The sequence below is a fragment of the Palaemon carinicauda genome, chromosome 2 (genome assembly GCF_036898095.1).
Source record: "Palaemon carinicauda isolate YSFRI2023 chromosome 2, ASM3689809v2, whole genome shotgun sequence".
NCBI classification, from domain to species: Eukaryota; Metazoa; Arthropoda; class Malacostraca; order Decapoda; family Palaemonidae; genus Palaemon; species Palaemon carinicauda.
Window position 1 is genome coordinate 48,260,792 of NC_090726.1, and position 10,981 is coordinate 48,271,772.

Sequence of the window (10,981 nt, forward strand, 5' to 3'; positions counted from 1 at the left end):
AATTGTAATTCTTTTTTTTTTTTTTTTAATGTAAATCAAAGGATTAGGAAGTGTCAAAGTTCAGCTTGGTGTTTAAGACATTGAAAGTCTTTAGTTTGAATGTCAAGTGCAATTAAATAGTGGTATGTTTAATGTACATGACCTTTTAAGTTTTTATTTTGTCATCTTAGAACTGAATGGTATTTAAGAAACATCGGTGCTTTACCAGTAGTCAATTTTCTACATTTCTCGGTAAACCAAAAACCTTTTCCTTATAATTCACCGATTCACAGACATAAGGATAGTAATAATACACTTGATTTCAGTAGGTGTCATATACAAGTAAAGAAAGTTGTTAGAATACAGTTCAGTAAACGGATTCTATAATTTATCCAATGAAAAACTATAATTCACATAATAGAGAATAGCAGTTACACCCTAAAACATACTGATACAGTATTTGAAATTTTTCCTTTTCAGGCTCAATATAATCCCAGATAGCCAGTTGGTGTCTAATGAAAACTTTGGAAACATAACTGGTTTTCTGACTGGGGTTGGATCTGTCGAGTCGGCGTATCTTTTACAATCTACCCGATGTGTCACAGAACACCGAGATTGGGATGTTCCAGCTATACTTACAGCTATTCAATACCTAACTCAACTTGAGGTATGTGGTAAAAACAAAGTTTGTTGCTACGAAGCTTTATTCAGTTGTACATCATACAATTTCAAATCTGCAAAAGAAGAGCACCACGGTTAATTAGTAATTACATACAGTATATGTAGTTATGGAATATAAATAGTTTTGTAGAGTTGACAGTAATTCTGATTTTTAAAACTAAGTATTGCAACTTGGTATTAGGTGATATAGGATATTTATAGCAATATCAGCATTTTGTATACATGGAAGTGAATTACAAACAAGCCTGCATAAAGGGAAAAAACCCAAAGAACATAAAAAATATGTATTGCCAAATAGTTGAAGTTTAAATTAGAAATGAGGTACTCAAAATGGCAGATGAGGTAGGTGTAGCCAGTACCGTACACCAACTCTGCCTTGCGTATCTCTGTGAACGGGGCTGTTGCATCAAGTTGGGTAAATTTATTATCGTATTTTCAAGTTATTTAGAATTATTTCTTCTTTGGAGGAATTGCAAATAGTTTTAGGCAAGTATTAAGATAACTGATTTTTCCTATTGAAATTGTTTTTATGTACCTGCCTTAAACCTATTTTCAGTTTAATGAAGAAAATCATTACTGCAAGTGATTTTTTAAATGTTTGTGTACATACCAAAAAAAGCTTTCTTGTGTGTGTGAAGGAAATATGGAATTAATAGTTTTTGTCTATTTCTGGCATGAAATATTTCATTAATTTTGCTATACGATAAAAATAAATTTTTTTCTTGTACAGGGTCCAATGTGGAGAGAAATAAGAGGTAAAGGTTTGGCCTACTCCTACAGTATGACCTTAAACCCAACTGAAGGAACATTAACTTTGAAGTTATCAAGGGCTGCTCAGTTGACTGGTGCTTATGAGCAAGCTCTCAATATTTTAGTAAGTAGATATGTTTACTCAATATTTAATTAGTTTGAAAATTTTACTTTTAAATGTTATTTTTGATTGGTGTATATATAATCAGAATTTAATTCTGTTATTATTATTATTACTAGCCAAGCTACAACCCTAGTTGGAAAAGCAAGATGCTATAAGCCCAAGGGCTCCAACAGGGAAAAATAGCCCAGTGAGGAAAGGAAATAAATAAATGATGAGAATAAATTAACAATATATCATACTAAAAACAGTAACAGCGTCAAAACAGATATGTCTTATATAAACTATTAACAACGTCAAAAACAGATACTGTATGTCGTATATAAACAATAAAAAGACTCACGTCAGCCTGGTCAACATAAAAACATTTGCTCCAACTTTGAACTTTTGAAGTACTGCTGATTCAACTACCCGATTAGGAAGATCATTCCACAACTTGGTAACGGCTGGAATAAAACTTCTAGAATACTGTGTTGTCTAAGATGAACTATGCTAACTTGTGTAGGCAAGGCCCTGCTTACATTCAACCAAATCTTTACTCATTTAATTGCACACTATATAAATTTTTAGGAAGAAGAAATTTTCCTGACATACAGTGTAAACACTTGTATAATAAAAACTAATAAGATTTCAAAATATCAGCTCAGTGCTAGAAACTAAACTCATTGCTTAGCCCAGGCTACCTATAGAGAAATTTGTGACACTTATTGAGAGTTATAGTACAGCTTGATCATTATTCTTAAATTGCAAGTTAATTTAGGTGATAATCAACACCGGATGTTATACTGTTAAAACAAATGTATTGTTTAACTAGTTTATGGTAGCCCTTAAGTTAATCAAATGTATACATACCGTATATTTGCGCGTATAAGACGACCCTATATTCCAAAATTTAACCATTAAAAATGGGGGGGGGGGGTCATCTTATGCTACTGTTATAAAAATCACACCTTGAATTCTATGTCTGGTTTATCAGTAGGCTAGCCTAGGTTGAGGTGTGATAACTACCGACACACATGATATTTTAACATCCTGTAAATGTTGCCTCTAGGTTTAAAACCATTTGGCTTATGCTATTTGTTGAGTTGTGTAAATGTCATGTATTTATTTGCTCAAAATATTTAGAAAATTCATGGCACTCCTGCATTTGTAGTCTAGCGATATCTTGGGGAAAGTTGTCAATGTATGTTTTTCCTTTCATCGTGTGTATTTCCTTTCTTGTATATTTTATAGCGTTTACGGCTTTCTCTCAAAGTATAGGTTGAAGAACCACAGTATCACTCAGTGCTCTTGTATAATAAAGTAAGCATTAAGGTTCAATATCCTGAATTATTTTACTATTATCAAGTAATTTGTTTACTTCATCAGGTAGAAAACTTAAGATAAAGGGCAAGAGCAAAATATCCTTTACTTGTTAAGTTTCTATCCACCATTCAATTCATGGAACTTTTATTGTGGGGTCTCCAAGCTTTACTTATATATACTAAAAAATTGGACAAATAGAGTGCAGTAAGCCAAAAATTTAAACTAGTTGATCAATTACATAAATTGACAAGTTGAATTGTCAGAATATATATCTTTTGGGGTCATACTTATTTATTTCTCATTCAGTTGTTGGAAGTTTTCGGCATAGTTAGGCACCTGGTAAATTGGACTTTAATGTATTTTTTTATTACTGTCACTTTAATTAGTTTTATTGTAAAAGAAAATTACGAGGTTAAACATGTTTCATTTATGTATTTTTTTAAACAGAATTCACACATCAATGGCACAGCTTCATGGGAGATGAATTTATTAGAGTCAGCACGTAGCTCTCTCATCTATGAAGTAATTGAACGAGAGGCTGTTGTAGCTGGTGTTGTCCAGCAGTCTCTGTTATCCTATTTCAGAAGAGTTCCTCATTCATATAATAAGTAAGTGAATATTACTCTGAATTTTCTAAGTTTTATGAAGTACAGTAAATGAAACTTTCCATCCTTGTTGAAAATTTCTTATGCAAGGTTTTGGGTTTTGCCAGATTTATTCAACAGATAAGGTAATCAGTGTATTCATTAAATACTATCTTTACTTTTTTTTTTTTATTAAATAGTTGCTTTCACTTGAAATAATACATGGCATTCTGTAATTAATGCTTTGAAAACAAAAAGCTACTACATGTACACCATCGATTTTTTGGCACCTTTGTGTCCTAGCTATTTTGATTCCCCAATTATTCTCTTTTGTTGCTTTAGAATAGTGGACAATTAGGAACTTGAAGAAATATTTATGTAAACGAAAGCCGAGCAGTAGCATCTCGCTACATACTTTTCTCTTTGGAGGTAAAGTAGAATTTGGTTATACATGGAATAGAGGCTCCGAAAGGGGAAACAACACACCCCCTGACCCCACCCATAGAGGATAGTCCATTTGGTTTGGTACACTGATTTTGAAGATTTCTGGTAGTTTCCCGCCAACTATGTGCAAACAGCTTTCCTCTGAGAGGAGGTTTGGATACCCTCTGAGCATGACTTCATAGGGATTCCATCGAGCTGTGGAATTTTCTGAGCAATTCTCTCGGATACCCTAGCTTAGGAAGTTGGAAGTCTAGGTGCCATTCTACTTGGGCCATTTGGGGCTACTAGAGGTAGTTGAGAATGGGAGTGGACCCTACTCAAATCAGGGCAAACTTTGTGTAGAACTGCGGAACCGCATAGATATCATGACCGTCCCTGGGGTATTGGACAGTGGTCCTCGAACACTGCTTTTGGGTTTGGCAACTTCTTCTTTGTCTGCATCTTTTCCCACTTTTATGTGGGGTCAATGTTTCTGGCCAGCGTTCTCCACCTACCTCTGTCCCACACTTCATCACCGGTTAATCCCTTTGATCGAAGGTTATCCTTGATACAGTCCATCCACCTTCGCTTTGGTCTCCCTCTCCTCCTCGTTCCCTGTACCTCCATTTCCATCACTCTCCTCCCAATATACTGTTCATCTCTTCTCATGACATGACCATACCACCTCAGTCTACTTTCTTGGATCTTATCTGATAGTTCTCTAACTCCTGTGGTACCCCGAATTACCTCATTCCGTAGCTTATCTCTTCTTGTCACTCCACACATCCATCTCAACATTCTCATCTCTGCCACATCCAGCTTCTTCTCTTCTGTCTTCTTTATTGCCCACATCTCTGCTCTATACATCATTACCGGTCTCACAACTGTCTTGTTTACTTTACCTTTCAACTTGACCCCTATTTTCTTGTTGCATAGTACTCCACACACTTTTTTTTTCCAATTCTTCCATCCTGCTTGTGTTCTGTGGTTTATTTCTGCCCCCAGATTATTCCGATCTTACAGTCTGCATCTCCCTGTTCAGTTTGACAGTCACAATGCTCTTCTTTGCCTGGAATTAAGCGGGCTGTGAGAAAGATAATTGAGCACTGACCATGTGAATTCTACTGCTATCTGGTAAAGCTGCAGAGAAATCATACCACCTTGTTTGTTTATATGCTGAATGTCACTCTGGTGGAGTTGTCGGCCATCGGCACCACCAAGTGCCTGGTCAAAGTGCAAAAATGAGGAGTTGCTAGATGCTCCACCACATTGATATGACATTAAAGCTCCCAATTGGTCAATTTTCTAGAGTCTAGGTCCTAGGTCTCGTAGGAGATGGGTTCCCATCCTTCATGGTATCCATAAACCACAGAAGTTATGGTGGAAACAACAAAAGGGGCGAGCCCTCTGAAAGGTTTGTCTCGCCCTACTATCATGCCGGGTAAAGTCGGGAATTCTCCCCTATCGGAACTAATGATAGAGGTGGGTGGTAGTGAGAGGGTTATAGGTACTATTTTGGTGATGAATATGTGTATAGAGAACATATACAGTAAGTCACTTTATATGGTGGAAATCCAACCTACATCAAACTTTGCCTTACATCAGGTATCTTGGTCACAAACGAATGCCAGAGGCTAGGGATAGAGACAATGCCCAAGAAACTGACCAATATATACATATGATCAGTACCCAACCCCCCACTCAATTAAGCTAGGATCAGGAAGGGCCAGGCAATGGCTGCTGATGACTTGGGTGGTAGACCTAAAGGCTCCCCCAAACCCCCATCCCTAGCTTACAAGGATGGCAAGATTACAAACACTACTAATTAGTAGACTATCGAAGCATGAGTGGGAGTGGGTCTTGAACACTCGCCTAGGAGATTGCCAGGCAAGGAAGTTTCTGAAAAGCTACCAAATGTGTATTATTATATTTGTGCATTGACAGACGTGGGATGCATCGAGGGAATTTTCTTTCTTATGGAAACATTTTTTTTAAATGGCAATGATTTTAGTTTGCAAACTTGCTTCTAGGATGAATTAAACATGTAAACCAAGGGATCACTGTAAATAAGATCTAAACTCTATCATAAAAGAGACTTTAGTATGCCTACTGCTGTTCTAAATTGATCATTCATTATGTTAATCCAAAGACATCAATGATACAAATATAAGGAACTCTCATTTGTAATAAGAAACAGTTCATTGGATAATGAAATTGTACATGTATGATAATTTTTCATACCAGTTATTGTTAAGGTTGATTCTATAAATATTCAACACAATGGTAAAATTTCCTTGTTTTCTCCCTCAGGGACCTGATTGATAGAATAGCTGTGGTGACCATAGAAGATGTGAAGAGAGTAGCACTGAAATATTTTGTTCCTTTAGTACAACCAAACACTTCAAATACTGTAATAGTATGTCATCCGTCCAAAGTTCAGGAAATTGTTAGGGAACTGAAAAAGTAAGTTGAAGATTTTTTGTATTTTAATCCTGTCTTTAGTTACTTGCATAGCTACTGGCTTTAATAGTCATTAAATGTAGTCCAATAAGAGATTCTATATATCTAAGAGGACAGGCCTGTAGGAAATACAGTAATATATTAAAAGTTTCGGGCTGTCTAGGAGTTCCCTTAGTACAAGAAAGATCAGATCACTTTACTTACAATTGAAAAAAAAGACTACATAATTATGTAGTGAAAACTATTTACATATTTTTTTTTCAGAAAGCAATGTTAAATTCTTATTAAAAGTATTTAATTTATTTTTTTTTTAATTTCTGACATAAGATGGTTATCTACATATTGAATTAAAATTTCTACTGTTACACTTTTCAGGTTTGGTCATAGTTTGGAAGTCGTTGAATCATTAGAAGACAGCAGATTTGGGTAAGGCCCCAAAGAGGCATTACAGTATTCATGAGAGAAGCTTACTGTACATCATCATCATCAGTGTGTCATGGAAGTATTATACCTCAGATGCAACTGTTCTTCCACACTATCATTTCCGTATTATGCCTTTTAATTCATTTCCGTATTCTGCATTGAATATATTAAAAGTTTCTCAGAAACTCGGAAAAAACAGTATAAAACTTTTAGTACAGCTGCTTATGGATGCAGAGTTTTCACTTTTTTGTTATATTTATTGGTTGTAGCAGAAGCTAATTTAGCACTTGGTGACCAACTGCATCTTCTTCACTCAGGGAAGAAGTAAATGATGCTTGTTTACATGGAGATGAGCCTCCTTCAGTATAACACTACAATTTATATCATACGCACACTCAGCTGGAAGTGCATTTTAAAGTTTTTATCTTTTAAGGCTACAGCTGTTCATTAAAAAAAATAACTATGCAAGTGAATTAAGTGGCTAAGTTTAACATTTAAGAGATTCCAAGCATATTTCAATCATGGTATAGATCATGAGCCCAGGAGCATGTTTCCAGATCCTTTCTTGTCTCCCAGTGACAGTATGGTAATGAATGCCATTTTTCATGGAATGTTAATTCTTTGTTCTTAAATCAAAATATAAGATACAAAAATTACACCATGTAATCATTGGTTTAAAATTTAAAGGAAATAACTTACATTTATATACAAATGTGATAAGGCAACAGCTTATATTTCTGTTAATTAAAATGAGATTAGCTTCAGGTATTAATTTAGATTCATACTGTCAAGGGAATAAGGAAAATCTTGTTATTGCTTGCAAATATCAATGTACAAAGTAAAGTTATGGTATTTTTTTTTTCCATTTTATTTTATAGTGGCATTTGAGATATGTTATTAGAATGAAGCAGATGAATGGATACATAAAATATCTCTAAAACCAACATTTACAGTGTAATTAATACTTTAATTCCTATTATGCCACACACTGGTTTTCATATTTAAAAAGGGCATGTTAATGCAGTATGTGCATGGTAATAGTCCCATTGTCTGAAAACTTTATACTAGACATAACACTTGCAAGTGTATAGTATATTAAACGACGTGTGTAACATCGATATAGTATATTAAACGACGTGTATAACATCGATGTACAGTGTATCGTTCAATGGTATATTTTTCATAAAGCCCCCATCTCGACATATTCACTTAGTAAGAATTAAGATTGATGCCCAGTTGAAATAAATTTTTCCATTGAAAGTGGAAAATAAATTTATATAATATACACATACAGTACAGGATATGGTTGGATTTTCCACTAAATTATAGATTTCCAAGTAAGGATATGGTTGCATTTGTGTTTTGGGTGACAATACATCTGTCATGTTGATTATCTGAAGAGATATAAGTTGTAAATTTCATCATCAGCTACATTGACAAACATCATACTGTATATTTTCAATACATCTTTTAGTAGTCATTGTTCACATGAGCTATATATATCTCTTGTAAACTTGCAAATGTACACCTCTTTTCACTGCTTAGCCTTGATAGCATTCATTTTTATTTTATTTCAAAACTAGTACTTAAAAGTTAAATATATAAAATATAAATCATCCAATAGTAAACCTATAAAAAGTCATCCATCATTTTATTCACTCCACTTTGTATCATAGTACTTGCTCAAGGAAAGCACGCAACAAAAATGTTTTTGAAATGTGAGGAAGGGACCTCTTTAGAACTTATTGTAGTTAAAAGTAATTAAAGGACCCTACATAAAGCATGCATGTCTAAAAACAGTTTTATCATTAATTCATCATAGTATTTATTAAAGAATTATGTGAAATGGTATAGTATTATCCAGCTTTAAATAGTGCTTTCCAATTAGTCAGAGTAGTATTGGTTGTCATACTGAACTGTGGTAATGAAGATTGTGCAAGCATCATTTTGAAAAAGTCTTTAAAAGTGTCGTTAGGTCAATACATTGATTCCCATCAACTCCTAAGATATTTTATTACATACTGAATCATATTTTGAAGAAATGTTTGCCAACTTCTCAAGGATGTAGCTGCTCGATGAAATATACTTACTATATTAGGGATGAATATATGATTATTAATGGTATATAGTCATTGTAAGATTTTTTTTTTTTTTTTTTTTTTTTGTAGATGTTATTTGATGGCCATTTAAAGATGATCTAAGCAGTTTTGTTTCTTTAATTCTGATATTGATTTTTACATGTAATATTTCATTGGCTGTTCTATTAGCCGATTAAAAAAATTGCTTAGCATTGGAATTTAGTGTTTTGTATTGTAAACATATTTTATGAATTAGGCCATTATGTTATAATGATGTTTACATTGGCATGGCTTGAGGTTCTGCTTAGTCCACAAAATTCATTGAAAGTTATTTAATACTGACAACACACCTTATTATAAGAGACCTGAATCTTTTTGTTGCAAATTTTTACGGTCCTTTTGTAATAACCATTTATAATCATGTTCATGAAAATTTAAAAAATATCAATCTAAAGTTTAATCTATTTGAATTTTTAAAGATGATGAAGCATTTGAGAAACTTAGGCAGGTGGTACTCAATGTATCGCTAGAGGAAGAACTTACAGTACTGTTGGTAACAGACAAGTCGTGTGAACATCTTTTATTTTTCAATGTCTACTTTAAGGAGTTGTTGGAATGTAAAATATTTCCTGTGAAATATGATGAATAGTTACAGCAGGTGGTGCTAGAGGCTTATTGCTGTATAATTACCTGCCAACTTATTTTTATATGTAACTTATATGCTTATTGTAAAATGCTAATGAAAATTTTTTAGATTACCGATTGATACAAACTGTACTGTAGCAGCTAGAAGATTTAATTTATTAAAAAAAAATCAATAAATAGAGCGAAATTTAAATTTTTTATTCTATTTAACCTTCCAATATAGGTTTTACCAAAAATTCCTTGCCGAGAACTAGCTAAAGCTCGATACTAAAAAAAGATGGCTATGAATTATAAGCGGATCTGATTAGCTTCAACTGTAAAAAGACCCCTACAAGAGGGAAATTTCTAAAATAAAATTTTTGTCTTTAAATTGCTTTGAAGTCTCCAAGGGCTTTCCTGTAAAAGACTTAGAATAGGGAATCCAATACGACAAATACTGTACAAATCAAATATTGACTAACCTGCTCTAGGGCCAATTTAGACTCAGTGTATAAGGGAGACACACGAGTTCAAGCTCTATTGAACTTTATCAGAACCGCCAATGCTTTAGTCGTACAGCTATCAATGATACGTCCTCACCAAAAACTATCACTGCTGCTGAAGACAATGCTACACACGCACATATATGCGCTCTGCCGCCATCTGAATAAGACACTTTTGATTTGGCTTCTGTGAAATGAAGAATCTTTGTGTGAGTAACAAGAATCTAGCAATGATTAGTTATGTACCTTTCTTACTAGTAGCACTAACAGAATCTGGGTTAATTTTATGTTCAAGTTTACCATTAATAGTTAATTATGGTTGAAGCGCTAACATAATCTGGGTTAATTTTATGTTCAGGTTTACCACTGATAGTGTATCATGGCTGATTTTGCTAACAATCAATATAATGTAATTAGCCTTCACTCCCTGGCTTTCTTTGTAATGTGGAGATTTTTAGCTTTTGTTTCACATTACTGTATCTATTAGAGTTTTATAATATTCCCCTTTAATAAAGATCTTAATGAAAATAAAAAGTTTTAACATTTATTGCCATAAAATACTCAACTTACATAGCCTAGTACATTTTCAGTTTTCAAACAATAGTCAAACATAAATATTTGTTCTATTAAATTACCGGTGCATTTGGTCTTTTCACCTCGGGTTGTCGTAATTAGCTTGGGAGTGTCTATATACACTAACTTATGAAATTATACAGGGATTTTGGACTTTCCTTATTGTTGACCCAATATTAATGTTTAGGCTAGCATAGCCTAAAGCTTGCACATACTAGACAATTGTACGAAAGGGTTTCGGAACTTCGTAAAGAAGAAGAGGTCCTCCTTTCACATGGCTTTGCCCTATTATTATTATTATTATTATTACTAGCTAAGCTACAACCATAGTTGAAAAAGCAGGGTGCTGTAAGGCCCAAGGGCTCCAACAGGGAAAACAGCCCAGTGAGGAAAGGAAACAAGGAAATAAATAATCTACAAGAGAAGCGATGAACAATTTAAATAAAGTATTTCAAGGACCGTAACATTAAAATATTT

General features: G+C 33.8%; 1 protein-coding gene across 2 annotated transcripts in view; it reads left to right on the forward strand.

Annotated features, from left to right (window-relative positions):
* Positions 1-9,642, forward strand: part of LOC137624711 (uncharacterized protein C05D11.1-like) — a 199,107-nt gene extending 189,465 nt beyond the window's left edge. For both annotated transcript variants that reach the window (XM_068355669.1, XM_068355664.1), the window contains exons 17-21: positions 460-646; positions 1,391-1,534; positions 3,284-3,444; positions 6,154-6,306; positions 6,679-9,642. In XM_068355669.1, coding sequence (XP_068211770.1) covers positions 460-646; positions 1,391-1,534; positions 3,284-3,444; positions 6,154-6,306; positions 6,679-6,733 — 700 coding nt within the window. In that variant the 3' untranslated portion in view covers positions 6,734-9,642. The remainder of the gene's footprint in view (positions 1-459; positions 647-1,390; positions 1,535-3,283; positions 3,445-6,153; positions 6,307-6,678) is intronic.
* Positions 9,643-10,981: the final 1,339 nt, after the last annotated feature.